The sequence below is a fragment of the Haliotis cracherodii genome, unplaced genomic scaffold (genome assembly GCF_022045235.1).
Source record: "Haliotis cracherodii isolate W230 unplaced genomic scaffold, xgHalCrac1.p SCAF_15, whole genome shotgun sequence".
NCBI lineage: Eukaryota > Metazoa > Mollusca > Gastropoda > Lepetellida > Haliotidae > Haliotis > Haliotis cracherodii.
The window spans coordinates 20,945,124-20,966,284 of record NW_027266270.1 but is presented as its reverse complement, the minus strand read 5'-3'; the positions used below and the strand labels follow the sequence as shown (position 1 = coordinate 20,966,284).

Here is a 21,161-nt window from a genome sequence, read left to right as displayed (position 1 = left end):
TATTGCTAAACGTGGCTCAAAACCATACTCCCTAACTCAGCAATATGCAATACTCCGTTATATGCTGGATCAAATCGTAACAATTAAGTTGTACGTGGTTTCTTTCAAAATAAAAATTGCTTTACCGATTTGGTAGCTACGGCGTGATGATAGACAATGAGAGAGTGCGGGAGGAATTGTTGCTTCGTGCCACATCAACAATCGAGGAGCGTTTCAAGGCGAAACACAAGTATTATAGCTACAACGTGTTCATGATTATAACCACTATTATTTTGCTAGATTAAATTCGCGATTTTCAACAATGTAATGAACAGTCCAAGTTCCTGGCTCTCTCTAGTCACCAACACAACGGTGTACCTACATTACGCAGGCAGTGAATGACACTGATGCCAACATAACTTGTAAGCAGTAATGATTGTCATAATTCCACATCAACTACAATTAAGCATGGACACTAACAGACTTGTGTGATGGTGGGAATGTAATTCTTTACAATAAGCAGTGATGCTATAAGTACCTGTCTTCATAAGTGCCCGGTGATAGCACTGAGATGTAGTATTCAATTTAACGTATTTTCATGCACATTGGTGCCGCACATAGACTAATACAAATCAAATCTACTACATAAGATGTATAAATGTGTTTAAAGATCAATGCAATTGTTAGAATTGCAACTGCATTGTAACGATTTTGGAATTCGAACCCAGCACATAGAGCCAACGCTATAACCAATTGGCTTACCCATCTTCCTGAGAGCATTTTAATAAAAGGCGCGACCGAACTACCAATAGTTTTGTGATTTATAGCTTATTGTAAAGAAATAGTTCACCAACACACTCGAATCTTATTTCATTAATTCCTGTCCAAGAAAGTTAACGATTTTGTCAACATATAATAATACTCAAATCCGAGGTGTTACTTTAAGGCACAAGGTAAGATTTTGATGAGATTTCTGATATCCTACTCTGTGTTTTAACTACTCAAATCTGTCAGGTACAGTAACGGAGCACTTCAGTGTCTGTATTTGCGCAGTTTCGTCAAGTTACAGCGTAGTCAGTGTAGTGTAGTGTAGTGTAGTTGCTATGTTGTGGGGAAGGCCAACCCAACTGTATTTACACCTAGCTGTTAGTTCACAGCATGCACACAGTAATAAATCCGTCACATTCGCTGACTCATGGAGCTATCTCCTTCGTCGTTAAGATACACTTTACATTGTCTTCGTGCACAGTGTGTAAATATTCTGAACAGATCCTTTTATTGTCATACAATCAGTACACCTAACATAGTGATCTCACATGTAGTCTTGAAACACTCAACAACCTAATCTTATATCATGACTTTACAGCTCTGTCCTTGTGGCCAACAGTAAATCATGCATTGGATAAGGTCATTGTGGGAAGTTTATATTTATCTGTTTAAGCACACAGGCATGTCATTGGTATCAATAATGGAGTTTATCTAAAATATCTTGACGTTAATGTGGTGTTTTAAATCATGAAGACATGCAATATGGTATAACACATTCTCAATAAAACTAAAGCAACAGATCTAGATTACGATACGAAAAATACACTTGTTCTGTATTCGAGGTCAAAACCAAACATGTACTGTGAATGCCCATTTTTATTACCTATCATAATATATATAGTTTAAGAATAACGGTTTACTATATGCGAAAGCATGTTGATGACGACATTATACGCTTAAAAATGTTCGGAGACACCATCTTGATGAACGGACAAAATAGCATACTGTTAGTACGATAACGAGAGGAGGGCAATGTCCCAAGTTGCCCGAATGCTTGGCAAATTATGTGTAATTTCTCGACTGTTGACCCAGTACTATCAAACGGGCGGGGTTGCAACGAGAAGTTGACGTGACGGGCCTAAAAACGTCACTTACACGATATCGTTGTTTTTTCATTAATTGTAATATGCAAAAGATTGAAATCTGCTCCTGTTAACAAAAGAAAATTCCGCACAATAACAGGAAGGCAAATTCCAAAATCTTCCGTAAAAAGGCCCTGTGAGCCCGACTAAAGCAGGACGTCCCGTGAAGAGTGTGACCATAACCGCTTACCACAGGAGGCAAAGATTGGGGTGGGTTAGCCAACACCAGGGACGGGCTGTACGCGTTACACCCTGTTTACAGAGGAATCGAGGTTTTACCTCCGATTCACAGATGTCAGATTACAATGCCAGACCACATCGTGCCCAGGTCGTCATGGAGAACGCATGAGGGCATTGGACTGACCCCTGGCATGTCCCCAATAGTGCATCTGTGGGACGTCCTCGGGCGGAGGGTGTACGCCAGAGACCCAGCTTCCTTCAAGATGGTTCAGTTTGGGGTTGCTCTTCGGGCGGAATATTTAATGGGGGCCAATCCAAAGGACGACCACACGCAAGTTAATCAACAGTATGCCGTCAAGGTGTCGAGCACTTATCGCCGAGCGAAGTGGACAACCCAGATATTGATCTCCACACTCGAAATTATTTAACAGACATATGTCGTCATTACACCTTCACTACATATTTAATGATGAGTTGATATAACCTTGCACATGGAAACCCAGTGCATGACTGAGTGAGGATACCTTTCACTGATTCAGTTATTCGAACGTATATCACTTGATCGTGTTGTTAGTAAGTCCGACGAGAAGCAGGTCCGAGAAGTATACCTTCCCGCACTAAGCTGACACCCTGTGCTATAACTGGAATAACGGCACTAAAAACCAAGCTGACTCACTCACTCACGCATCCTTTATCAGGATATTCATACTTTGCGAAAACAGTATCTTTCCTACGTTTGCTACATAATGGTTTTAATAACTGACCCACAATAACAAAATTAAAATCTATCCATTGTTTTGTGTCTGTTTCCTACAACCTTACAATTAAGTACATTTAACATTGTAGTTTGAACCAACGCTTTCCAACCAAATTGACCTGGCACATGTTTACAAGGGCAATGTCACATGCACTTTGCCAGTAATATTGAGCCACATGGTAAACTTCCATTCCGTCAGCTATTGATAATATATCATGTTGAGTAAAAAAACGAAGCTCACTTCGTTTTGACTTTCACACTTAATTTGCAAAAAGGCAATTTCAATTCTCTTAAAAAAACGTAATCACTAAAGGTTGTTTAAGCTGTCGACAAACTCGTCTTGTCGCATTCATTTAACACTGCGGAACAAAGAAATTACAAAGGAAATCACCCGCGACAGTACAACAACATAACGTTACGTTATCAGGACAAAGTGGGCAATTGAAAGTACCACAACCAGTTAAAAAACATGATGTACGATTCATGATCAGTCGTAATTTTGCTCTTGCGACCTATTGCCGTTCAGGGATATCACGCTAGTGTCTCCTTAATTATGTGCTGTCATGAGAAGGGCAGACACCGCGACAATTCGTGCTGGGACTTAAAAGTGTCCATGGTTTGCTTCTGAGCAGTGATCGCTGTGTGCCTTAAATCACAATTCAAATCACAATACATGACAATTTTGAAGATTCGTAGCGCGGGTTCGCTCTCGGTTTCAAGCATATCTATGCTGCGCACTACTGGTGTCGTAATTCTTTATCATCGACTTTATTCAAAGAGCAAAGGACTTGTCTGGGCCTGTTATACATTGACAACCCTGCTCAACATAATGTATTGAAATAAGGTACGTAGCCGGACAAAATGGATATTTTCACAGAAAAAATGAATGCGTCTTTTACTTTACTGCCTTATTTCTTTTAAAGTGCAAACCACTTTCAACCGGAAATGTACAAAACTTTAACTACGATTAGACATGTTGATAACGATTTTGTATTGAACCACATAACGTAATGTATTCCTTGTGTATTTAAATGTTACAGTGCGGTCAAAATCAGTGATTTCTTTTAAACGTCCTGCCGTATGCATTCATATCTTATAGGTTAGTGCAGACATTGAAATTATGCATGAGAAGTTTTTAAACATTTTCAGGCAGTGCTTTTTCAGACAAAACTGAAATTCATTGCAAGGGCACGTACAGTGTCCGGTATCTATTTTGCAGTTAACTGTGTATGAACACGTATATTGCGTGATTGGATACCTGTTTCTGTCATAGACTGAAGGGTAAGTGATATTACGAATGTATAAATAGTCATACATATTTGTGTACAATTGACAGTATTGTTTTATTTGATTTCCCCACGGCTTTGAAGTACATGTATATCCAGGGACAGACATTGACTTATCTAAAGCATGATATTTGAACTCGCTATATTCAGATTGACTGAAGTGATAACCGAAACGTCAACCGTTCTAAAACCTCAATGGTTTTCGTCATATTTAAATTGTATTATATCTGTTTTGCCGTTCCATATATGTGATATTTAACAGGTGATTAATCAAGTATTCTATTGAGTTGAAGAGGGTATAGTATGTGTACTAAGCAGACGCTTGCGTATTTACTAATGAAGCACTATATTTATCTGAAAATGTTTCACTTAAGGGAATGATACGATGCTATATCCCTCGAGAGAAATAACACTTTAAACCGGAACTACTGTCACACTGAAATAAAACATAATTCATGACGGTGCCGCACGTGGTCACAAAGAAGATCAAATTAAGACAGGTCGGTCTCGGAGAGTAGTTGGATTGGTGACCGCCTTCGGCAGCGGGTCTCCTCAGAGTGTCTTGGGCTTCGGTCCTGCCCTACACTGAAGCACATGTAAGCACAGTGTTGTCTCTTTTGGCAAGTGACTTTGTTCGAAATGTGCCCCTGTTCACCCAGCATTAAAATTGAGTACCAGATTAGGATAAGATGAAAATGTGACTGTTAACTTTCTAGCGCCTACCCAGGTACAATCCAGTGACCGGGATAATAATGTTGGGCATGTACCAAGTATATTGGGGCTACTGCTACTATAACTTCCCGACAATATTATCATTTTAACAAAAAGAACATTTCTCATTTCTTGTCAAATATCTACACGACTATTGGATGAGCAAACTGTCCTCTATCTACTCCGAATATCACAAATACATATACTATATGATATGTTAAATATAAGTTATTTAATTGGCGTGCATGATATGCCTCGAATAGTGATATAACAAAACACTAACGCATAAGGACAGCATAGTGTAAACATTGTTTTGACTCAAACCAAGGCATTCAGCATGACGAATATTGTGTTTATGACTCCATGAGGTCTTAGGTTTCTGTTAAGTGTTTTGTAAGTTACGAGCTAAAGCAGTCATGGCAGTCTAGCATTTATAGGCGAGCTGGTGAGCAAGTGATGAGCAAATATTTCTCATGAAGTATTCCTCCTTAAGTTTTCGTATTTAGCGTACACATGCATGAGGGTGCATAACGGAATGTGTTTGTGCAATTTGTGTTATCCACTTGATAAAAACGTGAGCATTCACGTATTTTGCTTAAGTGCTAACGTGTAGCGACATTGAATTCATGACGTCATACAATGCTACCACTTCACGCAAGAATGCAATGACGTCATAGTTTAATTCATACAGAACACTAAACGAGTAATACTAATTTTGAAAGGAGTGAAGGGTTGTGGTATTTGACTGAAACATACTTAACATACTATAACATAGACTTACGACTGACGTTACGCCTCGATTGCTTTATGGAACGGGACCCTGCAACACAAGCGTTTACAAACATAGTCGACCCTGTATATTCTCTGGCGTTCACATTATATGTTTCAATGAAAGTTTGCAATATCATGACATTTGTTCATTGAAAGTTAAAAGTTAAATGTACTGTGTAATTATAAGATGTGACGAATACTAACATCTTTGCCTGTGACAGAGGTACTAAGTTGAGGAGAAAGGACCTGGTGTAAAATGGTACCTACGTATATCTAATGCACCTTTACTCAGCTTCAATCCTTCAATGACGATGGATTGACCTTGGATTAATTTCGAGTATGTTGTTGGACTTCTGATACACGACAGATCGAGTTGCGCAGTGAACTCAAAGCATACCAGCAGACATCCTTCCAACACGCAGCGTTGGTGTGTCACCCCAATATGGCGTGCTGTTGTACGTACAACAATGCGCTGGGAAAAAAAGTCGAAATTACCACAAGGAGACAATTAAAATTAGCTACACCCAACACAACGTACTATTGTACTTTCTCACAACTGACAAAAGGGGCAACATTTTATTTAAACCACGACGACATGGCTCTTTACAATCACCATGCTTATTTCCACCAGTTCACTTTTAAAGCCACATAATAAATCTCACTTTAAGAGATTCGTTGCAGGAGTTAGATTTCATACGTGTTCTTATCTGTCCACAAAACAAGTAGTGTCGTGACTGTCCATCATCGTAGTGGACATGTCAAAGCATATGTTACAGCTCTGCTCAGCGTTGTGTTACGTACAAAGGTACAAAATGATTACATAAAACTTATAACCACTGTGTTACAGATATTTTGATAAACGTTAAATAAAAAAATGAACTAAATATGAAGGAATTCTCTTGGCTCGGGAAGTTGTCATATATATATATGCCTTGGCGAAATTGCCGATCTTCTCAATCGAAGAATGTTTCATTTGTTATTTTCCGTTTAATATGACGAGAAGAGAAACGAAAGTCAAGATCGTGAAATCTGACAGCAATATTTTAGTAAGTGCAAACGTCAACGGATGTGATGTCACTGACAGGAGTAGTCTGCTGATAATATTTTGTTACAAAGCAATTACAGTAAATGTTTAAATATTGCGCCTGTTACATATAGAATTAACGCAAATCAATACATAGTTGACCCAGTTAAACAGTTGTTGCGAGTTTCATATTGCTTCGGCAATGGGCCTGTTGAATGAGTTCGCCTGCAGCATTGAGAGCTTTAAGAGACGAACAGTGAACTCAGTTGGTCCTTTAGATATAGTAGTTATTCCATCATCCCCGGAGAGAGGGAGGAGTGTTTTTCTTGTTATTTCAAGTTTCTTTCAAAAGGTCGAAATTTCGAGATAATCATTGGAGTAATGTGGAGTAATCGTAGGAACGAGAAAATAATCCAAGGAACGAGAAATAAACTTAGGTTTGAGGAGTATGTTACAGTAATGATGAATAAATTATTGACATGAATTTGTTGAGAACTCTGTGTTACTGACTGTATTGCGTTTACATGAATAATTTACGCCATATTAACGTTATAGGATAGTGTCATCACTATCACGATCATTGTCATCTAAAATCATAATTATAAAGATAATCGTTTTATGTATAGCTATCGCCGACAGATCAATAATGCTAAAGCGATTGCTACAGTGCACGTGAATGCAGATGTTCAAAATAAAAAGATTTACACAAGAGATTTTTTCGCAGTACTCATTGCTGTATACACACTGATAAAATATGCAATAAAACTACTTACAACATAATAGGTTCAGTATAACGCATGTATATATTTTATATGTGGAAGACGATCATACGTTTTCCAATTTGCTGATTGGCGCATGAGGATTGCTGCAGATGACTTTTTTTTCCTTTTGCCATTAATGAGTGACATTGAAAACGATAATGTAGCGTATTGCCTCTTGCATAATATACAAATTCTGCCATATTCAACACCGACCTTCCATCTCCAATTTGGTACAGCTGGTAGTCTGTGATTTTTTGTTCTTATTCTATGCAATTCGCTGTGCAGAAGTGTGCGTCAGAATCTTAAGATCGTCCATTTGAATTCCAGATTTGCCCTTATTGTGATTTGTCAACACCATACCCGTGCTCTGTGGTTACAACACAGCAATGATTCCCGGTCGTCGATGATCTGCCTTGTTTCAGAAGTATTTCTCATATTAAGGTGACGTGCCATGATTTCAATGAAATGTTATTCAAAACAGCGATAAGTCAGTAAGTGAGTAAATGTTGCTTTGAGCCCTGGTCAGTAATAATCTATTCGCGGCTAGAAAAAAACTAGTTGCCTTTATTAAAAACATTATATAAAATGATAACGAAGATCCATTATCCATTACCACAGTAAAAGGTAAAAACTCACTTTCAAAATATATAATCTACATCTTATACAGTTTAATTTCCTTCACATAGGCTAACATTAAGTTTCTTCGGTGTTGAAAAGTTTAGAAATAATTTGAACAGTATAGAAAAGTTGACGAATTAGTGCACAATCCACACATTCCAACAAAAGTTGTTTGATAGTCAAAGGACTTATGACAAGGAAAACTTTGAGAGGAATCCTCTCTCTTCAATTGAAAAAGAATGATTAAAATGATTGTGTTCAAGGTGACACCTTCGGATTACAACTTCATCCTGACGACTTAATCCAGTAAGGGCATGATATCCAAACAAGGGTTGTTTGGCATGAAGCTTATTTAATAGCTGCTTATTCCACAATCGTTGCCACATATTTCTGACATATTGGCAAATTACAGATTTTAGATCAAAATATCGAAATGTACCTTGATACCGATTTCCAAAGAGCAGCTTTAGCTGCAGAATCTGCTTCAGACTTTCCTTTTATGCCTACATGAGTGGGAAGACAGCAACAGATAATGTCATCGTTAGCCACGGACAAATTCAAATGATCTGTTTTACGGTTGTTCATTGCCTGTAAGCAGGGTTAACTACCAGAAAAAATGATAAAACTGGTCTCTTTCGAAAGTTCAATAAGTTGCAAGGCTAAAGGTATAGCCTTAGCCTCTGCCGTAACAATGAAATTCCATCAGTTAAACGTAATAATAGAGTAACATCATGCGTAAAAACATGCAGCTGACACCGTATATGACCATTTGTTATGCAGTGCATGCTCTAACCCTGATGAAAGTATCTTTGAACAAGGGTCGCATCACGTTCTTTGAAACCATCACAGGAAGCCTTGTGCCAAGCTTACCACGTGTACATGCAAGGTTATCGCATTCATTTTCCGTTTTAAATATAGCTGTATATTTAACCTATACTTGAGGGAACAAACATAATCGTAAATACTACTGCACCAAATTAATTGTTGAGTATAAACGACATAAAAGTTATTTAAGCCAATTAAAGGAATGGATTAGTTTAACTACTAGTATATTTTCTCTCTGTTTTTTTTACCAGTATTATTCTTGCTTGTAGCATTTGTGAGAAAGGTCATATTTCATTTTTCTTATAGTTTCCACTTGTTTCAACAAAGGATTTCATTTGTCGTGTGAACATTCAGTTGGCCAGGAGGCATCCATGTTACATGAAGATTTTGTTCTCGCAATGAAAATGTATTAGGAAGGAAAATGTCCCAAATTTTGATGCAGTGATTTCATCTTGGATTTATTGCCAAGTTGGATGATCTTGAAATTGTTCTGTAATGTTGAACTTAGGTTAACACATTATTCATCATTGTAGATAGTCAGGTGTTATGTCCGATGAATCCCAAATTGGTCAATGTCATTCTGTTGGAATACTCGAACTGTCGTAACGTTACAGCATCTGGAATTTCTAGACCAACAAGGGGTCGTAGAGGGCATAGATCGTCAGCTAACATGACGGATGACTTCGGGCCACACATCTCCCAAATGGTGTCATTTTACACAGTAACAGCACAAGAGGCGACTAATGGGATTGGGTGGTCAGACTCGGTGACTCGGTTGATGCATGTCATCGAATCCGAATAGGTTCTCTGAAAATCGCCCAAGGTCTTATGGTGACAACACCTTCCTGATCTGCGACTGTGTATTTATTTGACCAACGTCGTTGTATTTGCGTGGTATTTGTCATTTTAATTGATTCTGTTTTAGCATCACACTAAGTGACCAATAACTGATACCCTTTTATTAAAGTAGATACCCTCACTGTTTGCGTCTTAAGTTGAATAGGTGGTTAATGAGAGGTGCAATCGTGAAATATATCGACCTGTAATATGATGTACACCAAAAACGCATATCGCCCACTTCTATCGACATAGCATTTACATCTGCATCAACCTCCTAACGTCAAGCGAAACAAAACATTACAAATGTCGAACGTGATAATTTATGTTTGGCATAATCGAGGTGTAGAGAATTTTACAAACCCTCAAATGAAAGTGAAAATCATCTATATACTCTTTAAAACAGTCTAAAGTCAAAGTGTGATAGATTGATACCATAGGGTAAAGTACAAATTTCGGATGCCTGTAGAGTATATTTAGGAGTTTTATTAGTATTGAAGAATATATTATTAGCGATGCAAATTTGATTATTCTCTCACACTTTATAACACATATAACTACATTATTTCATTAAAAACGCAGGAGTGTACAACTTGCTATATCTTTGCAAGATCACTAGATATGTAAGATCACTAACATCACGACAGTATTGCAATAATTCACCAGACATCGAACAAAGCAGGGCAGGTGCACCCGATTGCGCGGAGTTGTTGGCTTCTTTGTAGATGTACCAGCAAGTTGCGTCATGCCAAGTCCTGCCTGCAACGTGTATATACTATCTGGGGTTTTTAGGGTGTGACAGACACATGTGCACTCGTCTATGGCTTGGTGTTATGATTCAAAGGACTAATGGAGACACTGTTCCGCTGGGAGTCATTGCTGGTACTATTATAAGTGGACATCTTGCGTGTCTGAGTCTCATATCTTCCTATGATCTGTCTCCCTCGTAGTTGACAGTGTTTCCCTTGGTTGTATTGTATGTTCTCCACGTTGATATGCCGTCATCTGATCGACGTGTGCATGTGACATGCACAAACAATTGTTTTGGAAACATCCAGTTTCTTCATATTCATGATTCGTAAACACTATTGAACATGTCGCTTCATGATTAATGTTGTTGAATTTAGTTTTACGATCAAACACGGCAGTAACACAAATTCATTCCTCTATCAATTGATATCAATAAATATTTTAAGGTTCGAGCTAAGTCAAATTCCATCCCATGTCCAAATGTTAAATACTGAAATTGTCGAGATCATGTTACTGTTATGTTCAGGCCATGTGACACAACATTTCGGTGCTATGGAGACGGGCGTTACAAATAGGGGGACGCACTGATCTCATTCGCAGTGTATCCCCGTCCAGACGAAGGAAAGGTTCTCGGGCAAACATTTCCAGTCATGTTTAAATTTGGCGTGATGGTGCCTTTTCTGGGTAAGGTGTTTATTTGCTTTGGTATCTAACATTTACGTCAGTTACTTAGCATGTTATCCATTTGGAGTTATGAATAATATAAGTGACAGTAATCAGACAAATTCCAGTGTTCCTAGCAATTTTAGGCAGTTTAAAGACGAACTGTGTTCGATTTAGTACACTCGATGTTCCAATGTTAAACAAAACTATTTATCATTTGGTTTTTTTCATACTTGAATTATAAGTCGTGGCGAGGCGTGATATCGAAGTATATTTGATGACTATCATGAATACTAGAAACTAAGTCTGATTCATAGATGTGTGGAGACGTTATATATTTCAGGTAAATGTATATTATTTACTACACATATAGTCTGTTAGTATGTTGGAAAGTCGGTTGTTTTATATACTGCTATCGCTACGTGCCCAGTGGGTTCTTAACACATTTTCGACAATGAACACTGATAGAAAATGTACGTCAACTATTCTAGAAATTGCATAATATACCTTCAATGCATGTCACAAATTGTGATTTAAATTTCGGAAAGATAAACATACACCTTGTAGTTGTAGTGGTGAACTAGTGCCATTTGATGATTTGAAATTTTTTATTAAATTTTTGTATAACTTCAATTGTGTTTTGATGACGATAAGACTGCAACTACAAATGGGGGTAGTGCTTGTTTCCGGAGGGTAACTAAAAAACTGTTGAATATTTCCTGAATGATTGATTGATTGATTGTTTGTTGTTTAACGCCGTACTCAGCTATAATCCAAGATGTATGACGGCGGTCTCTAAAAAAATCGAGTCTGGACCAGACAATCCAGTTACTGACATCATGAACATCGCTGATTTGGTTTATGCATATCATCGGATCCCATTTGCGTGGATCGTTGCTCATGTCAATCACAGGATTGTCAGGTCCAGACTCGTTTATAATCATGGACGATTTCAATGGCTATTATCCTCTATGGGGGAGTACCGATACCAATAATAAAGGAAAAGTCATCGAAGATTTTACCTTTAAACATTGGTATTTTTGCATTTTCTATGATGCGTATAACACTTTTATACATCCTGCCACTGGAACAAGCTATGTCCTTTAATTATCTTTTTCACAAAGATCCAAATCTTTGGAACGAGTTTAAATAGTACGTGGCTGATATCAATACTTGATTTGCTTTGATTTGCTTTGGTTTTTGTTTGCTTGCTGTTTAATGCCGCACTCAGCAATATTCCAGCTGTATGACATCGGTCTGTAAAATAATCGACCAAATAATCCAGTGATTGAAATCATGAGCATTGTTGGTTTCGAATTTATTTTTGATTTGGAATATTTTATTAGAGTTTTTAATTGTGTTTTCATGACGATAAGACTGAAACTACAAATGGGGGTAGTGCTCGTTTCCGGAGCGGAACTCAAAAACTGTTGAATATTTCCTGAATGATTGATTGATTGTTTGTTGTTTAACGCCGTACTCTGCAATATTTCAGCTGTATGACTGCAGTCTTTTAGAAATCGAGTCTGGACCAGACTGTCCAGTGATTGACATCATGAACATTGCTGATTTGGTTGATGCATATCATCGGATCCCATTTGCGTGGATCGTTGCTCATTTCAATCACAGGATTGTCTGGTCCAGACTCGATTATAATCATAGACGATTTCAGTGGCCATTATCCTCTATGGGGGAGTACCGATACCAATAATAAGGGAAAAGTCATCGAAGATTTTACCTTTAAAGACTGGTATTTTTGTATGTTCTATGATGCGTATAACACTTATATGCATCCTGCCACTGGAACATACTACGTCCTTTATCTTTTTCTCAAAGATCCAAATCTTTGGAACGAGTTTAAATAGTAAGTGGCTGATATCCATCCTTCTGGATATCAATCTCGTTGATGAACCACCTTCATCAAGGTACAGTCTTGGCCTTTATTACAAACTGTACATCATGTACTGGAAAACTAAACTCGTTCTCAGGAATGTTTCTGAACCCATACTAATTTTTTCGGGTCAATTACATGTATACGAAATCATTCGTGTCATGTGCAAGCCCTCATATAATGGTTTGACATAAATAAGCAAGAAAAAGGTGGAAGAAAGCCGAGAAAAATTACTCTCAGCTCCGGGTACACTTGTCTGATTCTTGTTTGGAAATGCTACTTAATATATTTATTAATTTGAAATAAGGACAACTAGAATTGTTTCTCCTTTGATGCATAATGCCATTATAATTCCTGTACACAAGCATACTGATCCGTCCAATTGCCGCCTTCTATCTATGACTAGATGTGGTTGTAAAAACATGGAACGCATGGTCACCACTCGGTTAGTCTGGTACTGGAGATAAAGTCTTAAGTAACAAGAAAAAGACATCAGAACTAAGTCTTTGAATGGCATATAGTACCATTGACCATTTGATGCGCTTAAGATCATTTTAATAATCAATTGCCAGCAGACAACATGCTTTGTCATTTTGTTTTCGACTGAGAGAAGGTATACATTATAACGTGGGAACACGGTCTTTCAAAACATTAAGATAAGGTTGGATTGATGGGCAGATTATCTTACTTTATGTCTTGAACTAACAGACACTTTCAAGTAGGGGTGGGCTCTACACTGTCTGATCATTTCAATCAAGAATTTAAATACGCCAGGGCATCCGTCAGGGCAGCATGCTATCTATCCCATTTACATACATCACAGTTTATAGTCTCACTAAAGCTTGGGACACTTGTTTTGATGGTCCCATTTCATGGATGATTCTAAAATTTCTTATTGCGGTATATGCTTGCGATAGAAAGAGAGATACGAACTAGGTGTTGACAACTTCAAAAATGGGCCTCTCAAGTGGGGTTTGGCTCGGTCAACTCTCAATCGCTTGTAATGGTCATTAATACGCTACAAGCTGGATCATGTTTCCAATATCGATGGTGGAGCCTGCAAAAGCAACTTAAAAATATAAGACTCAATACGCCAACAAGGCCGAAGTCACTGTCGTGGAGCCTTTAGGACCTCTGCCCTTGACAGGCTGTATGTGAAAGCTGACGAACTTTTACCCAAACATCGAGATGCAGTGAACTGCACTCAAAGTCAAAGATATTTAATGCATTGAGGGCCTCTTTAACAGGTATCTGCCAAACCCTCCATGGATCATACAATTGGGTGTTGATGGGTGTAAGAATGTTTTACAGACTAATAGAGGAGACCCGTGAAGATCCGGGGTAGAATTGGTCTTCAGCAACCCATACTTGCTGTAAAAGGCGACTATGCTTGTCGTAAACGGCGACTTACGGGATCGGGTGGTCAGGCTAACAGACATTACATGAATCAATGCCTTCTTTGCACACGATGTTAAATCCGAAACACTTTTCTTGAAGTTCATTGTATGGGTAAACAGTACACGCAGAATAATGACACATTTACCATATTTCATTCAATGTCACCTGACCCCCTCTTCAATATTTCCATAAATATGTCCTAGTCAGAGATGTGCGCTATGGAGATTAATCAAACGAGTTTATCAATTCGCGGGAATAGTTCACAGTACAAACGGCTCATATAACTATTCGAACAGTTTACCTAAATTCTCATCTTATTTAAGATAGTATGTCTTTAGAATGTAGCATCCATCCAATCTATTGTGAGATGCATCAAAACACGGAACTTGATATATGTGGTGTTAATAGTTTTGTCATAGTATCATTACTGATAATTCAAGTGTATTATGATGGCGCAATATTTTGTACTTTCAGCCGTGATGATCCTTGCTGTGATCAGGGATGTAAAAGCTGCCAACTGTGTTGACGACGCGGGTTGTGGCGCCCACGGTGACTGTCCTGCCACTAACGCTCCATGTGTGTGTACAGACGGATACTCTGGGGATGACTGTGGGGATTACTGAAAATACTGAAAATACAAGTGTATTATGATGGTGCAATATGTTGTACTTTCAGCCGTGATGATCATTGCTGTGATTAGGGATGTCAAAGCTGCCAGCTGTGCTTCCGACGCCGATTGTAACAGCCACGGTACCTGTCCTGACACTACTGCACCATGTGTGTGTACAGACGGATACTCAGGGGATGACTGTGCAACAGGTAACAACATAACAGATTACACATTTGCACACAAAATATGTTACAGTATGAACCATCATGTCATATTCCCATTTATGATGAAAAGCTTTCATTATTGCAGGGTATGTATGTTCCAATTGTAATCCTACATTGTATTTATTTTATTTATACTTTGAGATTCATGATAATAACATATAATCACTTAGCAGAAATATATGATCAGTTTAATGAAAATGTTCTAAAGTACTTGTACAAGGGGCTTTGAAATTGTACCCCCTATTCTGAACAGTATTTCACCCAACTAAGGCGTGTTAAGCGTGTTGTGGGTAACGCATCTCTCATACGTTTACCACTTTGGTGGGTCCAAAAGACCATCAATATAGTGCTGACGAAACACGGATGAAAGCAGGACAATTCCTGGATTCAAACCCTTGACACAACTCTGAACAGTTAATTGTGGCGCATTACATGAACCGGCCACACATGCCTCACATATAAAATTGAGACAGATAAATATATTAGTACCTGAACGTATGTTCAGGAGATTTTCAATGAATGAGAATCAAATCTAGTATAAGCTAGTTCTGTAAAAAACAAAACGATACACACGTGGATGCAATGACCTGATATTGTTACTAACAATTTAACCCACAGTCTACCACAGTCTATATAAAAATCTATATATGTTATAATTCCTTCCTTTTTTAATATTCTCTGTTAATCCAAACAGGATCAGAATGTGGCGTGTAATTCACCGAATAGAAGTCAGTTGACCCAAATTACAACATGTGTGTCACTTTCTCGACTCGCAACTAAGATGGTATTATGTGGTATGAACCTATCAAACTGTGAAGTTATTACAAAGTTAAAACGTTTCACACATGTGCTTACGTTAAGGTACATTTACTGGATAGAGAAGCATATTCCTGATAAATATAAAAATGTAATGATGCGCATGAGAGAAAAAACTTGAGGATTCTGTTCATAATGGAAGTTCACGTTATATCTTGACTGGAGTTTTAATACTCTCCTGGAATAAAATAAATCATCTACAGTCATGTATAAAATCTTAGATGGTTAAACGGGATGAATAAGGGAAGATTCTTGCATATATATGTCTATCATTTTAGTAAATGGACACTGGTTAGACAGATACATACATATCAGAGTGTGTTATGATTTTAGTCTTGAACTTGACCAAAGCCTAACGACTACATGTACAGCAAAATACGAATGTGTTTTTTTTTATGGGGAACACTTGCAAAAGCCAAATACGAATCATTTTTTTAAATGTCAATCACATTTTACATCCAATTACAATGATAGATATATTTTGTTTAATATTTAATGTAGACGATATTCATATATGGTTAGCTGTATATTATTGCTGGTTCCGGTAACGGTGAGCCACATGTACTATAAAATCAATATCTGTACAGTTATGCGAAGTATCCCGTTAATGGATATTTTAGCAGTATATTGTTAGAGCCGTAGTCGAAAACTTTATATAATGACGCAAAGTCGCTGCACCTATAAATCTAGCTAGCATCATCATTATATCACACACATCATCTACTTCATTTCAGCACCATGTTCTACCGGGGGTACTGAGTGTGGCTCTCACGGAAGCTGCAATACAGCCGGCACCACTGTGAAATGCGATTGCACAGATGGCTACAGTGGGATCCTTTGTGCAGACGGTATGTGTACATGAATGAATGAACGAACGAATGTGTTTAATTCTTCGAGATAATTTCGAAGATTCTCAATGCATCAAGATCATGTGATTTATTTACAAACAAATTAATCATACATACTTATCATAAATGTGAGAACAATGTCCTGTATGATACAAACAATGATAAACACGGGTTAAATTGCCACAGGTTGTTGAATGTATTCTTGATGTAAAATCCGCCGTCATTAAGCTGGAATATTGCTGAGTGCGCTGTTGAAAATTGCAAAAGCCAAATACGAAGACTTAACTAAGAACAGCTTAAATCCAATAAAAATGATCGATATATTTTGTGTAATGTTCCGTGTATATGATGTTCTATGTCAGCTGTATATTATTGCTGGTACCGATAGGAGTGAGCCCCATGTACTACAATATAAATATCTGTACAACGCGAAGTATCCTGTAAAGCAGTAGTCGAAAACTTTAAATAATGACGTAAATTATTACTTGGATTGAAATTCATGATATCAATCACTGGATTGTCTGGTCTAGACTCGATTATTTACAGACCGCCGTCTTATAGCTGGATTCATATATTTTTCTACTTAAAGAAGCTATAAAAGTCTAGATTAGGTAGTTGAACTATCGGTTCGTTCATTGGTTAATTGTGTGTAATGGACAACTGAAATTGTTGCCATTTTTCCAGCACCTGTTTGCACCGCCAGTGGAACTGAATGTGGCTCCCACGGTAGCTGTGACACTAGCGGCACTAAATATTCCTGCACCTGCACTGATGGATACACCGGCGCCATGTGTACAACACGTACGACGTTTTTGAACATATTTCATCAACTGAAAATTGCAAAAGCCAAATACGAAGACTTAACTAAGAACAGTTTAAATCCAATTACAAAGATAAATATATTTTGTTTAATATTTAATGTATACGATATTCATATTGCTGGTTTCGGTAACGGTGAGCCACATGTACTATGAAATAAATATCTGTACAGTTATGCGAAGTATCCAGTTAATGGATATTTTAGTAATATATTGTTAGAGCCGTAGTCGAAAACTTTATATAATGACGTAAAGTCGCTACACTTATAGATCTTTGTGAATACTATCTAGCATCATTATAATATCACACATCATCTACTTCAGTTGTTAAACAACAAACCAACCTTGATGTAAAATGCCATGTTTTTTCATCAGTATCATCGTTATGTGCATTAAGAAATAATGCTAACATTACTTGGTCTTGTATCATCTCTATGTTTACATTCGTTTCAACATAAGAAAAAACAGCTCACTATGAAAGTCCACATTCACAGATCACAGTGTGAAAGAAATCATTTGCAAAAGTGACATTCTTACACATTATATTTCTGGGTCCAATTCTTATTACATACTATATTTCTTCTTTCAATTCTTGATATAACAAGCATGACGTCAGAATATTAGCTGGAATTGTGTACACAAATCGAAAGAAGTCCTCTTGGCTAATCCTCGCCTAACCATCTCCGCATTGCAACTCGCGTGTCATAATGGTCTTCATGTAGCCCATCCTGTTTTCAGTAAGGCTTTAGATAAGCCTTGAAACTGGTATTGACTGACTACTAGAATCATTTAAAAAAAACAATTAAAATGATACAATACAACCCTCCATATCTATTGGTGAACAACTATCTGCATTGTTTAACAGTGTATGAAGACACTTATCTTATGAAGAAATCTCAATTTTAGCCTTGCTGGGCACTTTGCACTGTAACACATGATCCTGAATACCTCCTTCATTGAGATGAAATACTTTCAGATAGCCGATATCCTGTGCGTATTTTTTCAGAATACTCAGAGGTATTCCATCGATAAATTATTTTAAGCATCAAATTTAGAGGATATCGTTTTTATTACAAATCTTCATTTTGTTATAGAATGTTTCAGAAAGGGACAACATTGCTAAACGATCACAAATATAAACATGTTTTAGTATTACATAGACAGATAAGATGTCGTTACTTACCTCAATAAATATTGAACCCGTGAAGATCCGGGGTAGATAAAGCCTTCAGCAATTCATGCTTGCCGTAAAAGGCGACTATACTTGTCGAAAGAGGCGACTAACGGGATCGGGTGGTCAGGCTCTCTGACTTAGTTGATGTATGTCATCGATCCCAATTGCGTGGATCGATGTTCATGATGTAAATCACTGGATTGTCTGGTCCAGACTCCATTATTTACAGACTGCCGATAGCTAGAATATTGCTGAGTACGGCGTAAAACAACAAACCAAACTTAAACCAAATACTATAATTTAAATATCAGTAGAATGCGAAGTATCCTGTGAATTGATATTTTAGTAATATATTCTTAAAGCCGTTGTCGAAAACTGTAAATTATGTCGTAAAGTCGCCATAAACTTAGAGCTGTTTCTGAATACTATCACACGTCTTCATATTGTCACATTGCCACTTGAGGTCATACATCTCCTACTTTTCAGCACCGTGTACTAGCGGGGGTAGTGAGTGTGGCACTCACGGAACCTGCAATACAGATGGCACCACTGTAAAGTGTGATTGCACACCTGGCTATACCGGGACCCTTTGTGCACAACGTATGTATGCATTATATGTCCATTTCTTATATTCCCAATGCAAAGATACTTTATCTACAATGCAGACTTAAACCTATTGTAGATAGAACAAATGAAAGAAAAAATAACTGTCGTTGTTTCTGTTTAAAGAAAGGCACGGTTTATCAAATGGTGGTTTGTGAACCTCACAATCGTACATATGGTCAATGATCGGTCAAAGCAAGATAAGTACACACAAGTGAAAGAAGTGACTTTGTTTCATTTCAGACTCTGATACCCTAAAAATCTAGTTGGCATAGGGATTTGCGGCATCAATGGGTTTTATGACAACAAGTAGCTGCATTATTTGTAGCCCATTATTTTGTTGGATACATTCACAATGTATTGTCAAATATACTTGCAACTTCTTTTCTTGTCTTTGCAGAATCAGGAGGAAACCGTGTTACTTTTCTTGCACAATTTCTGCTGATTCCCATAGTCCTTTCTCGCTACATGCAGTAACAACTTTCCCCTCATGACAACAGAATGAAGACAATTCACTCCGTGTGATACATTATTAATCACTTTCGAGTTCCTGCTCTACTATCAAAGAGAATGTTTATAAAAACAACATCTTCGTGTGTAATCATAATTATAATCCTTTGTATGAAAATCCTTAGCTCTGAAATATACAAGCGTGGTATATGAAGGATTGAAGTGTCCAAATGACTGCTTGAAATTAGTACCAATAGTCACAATTCGAGCCTTATTTTTAAAAGCTCCAAGATTATGTTCATTGTAACACTATAGTTTTTCGACAGATATCATATTTTATTAGGTCAAAGACACTTGCACGCTTCAATCTTCGTGTTCTTTACCTAGATGACATGTTGAGCTTCTGACTGATGTCAGTTGTTCCGTCGAAATAAACGGTTCAGTTCACGGCAACTCTGCGTTCGTCTACTTTGTTCAAACATACACTGAATTGTGTGTATTGGATTTATTTGTATAAATTATTTGTTTTTATCTGACCCTATGTGATTTCCTTCGAAATGGTATAAAGGTTAGATTTTAGACGTAATTGTTGCATGAGTATTTGCGGATGTAATTTAACAGTTGAACTGCATGAATGTTGTTATGTAATGTCTGAGCGTTATGTAAATGTTATTTTATCTGCCTGTACTCAAGAACTTCCTGAACAGTGGGACGGCTATAACAATACACCTTATTAATAAAATCCAAACCTGTCTTAATACGGTATATTCACATTAATATTGTATATGCATTTTAAGTGTCTCGGAAGAATTTTAACTCTTGTTCGGAAGTTGTTTGATCAAGGTTACAACATTCAAGGTCTCAGTGAAGCTTTCAAAACGTTTTAAAGTATACATCGCTCGTTAGATACGTTTTGAAAGAAATCGTTGTAAGATCAATGGTATCTGACAGACACTCGTGAAGTAATCTCCATATCCGTGATAAGATCAAGATATATGTGGTAAAGGGGGTAACAGAAATGAGTGAGTTCACCTTCGTCTATTGTAAAAATGATTATTCCGCCAAGCACAGTGGTTATCAAGTTGACATTGATATATCCACACGCCACCAAGGCTTACATCGCGTGCTTGAAGGGGAAGACAGCATTGGCCTGTGATGGTTCCACCACTGTAGTAGTTCTGGCTACGGGCGTAGAGACCAGGATAACAAATCTCGGAACCTCAACCTGTTGTATGTTACTCTTTCACAACACTATTG

At 37.5% G+C, this 21,161-nt stretch overlaps 1 protein-coding gene and 1 pseudogene across 1 annotated transcript; both read left to right on the top strand.

Annotated features, from left to right (window-relative positions):
* LOC139461581 (uncharacterized) overlaps window positions 1–21,161 on the top strand; it is a 90,298-nt pseudogene that overhangs the window by 45,918 nt on the left and 23,219 nt on the right.
* Window positions 11,060–20,000, top strand: LOC139462370 (delta-like protein 1). The gene is made up of 6 exons (XM_071244048.1): window positions 11,060–11,093; window positions 15,037–15,180; window positions 16,746–16,859; window positions 17,544–17,660; window positions 19,338–19,451; window positions 19,855–20,000. Exons 1-6 carry the CDS (start codon window positions 11,060–11,062, stop codon window positions 19,929–19,931), a joined length of 600 nt encoding a protein of 199 aa, XP_071100149.1. The 3' UTR covers window positions 19,932–20,000.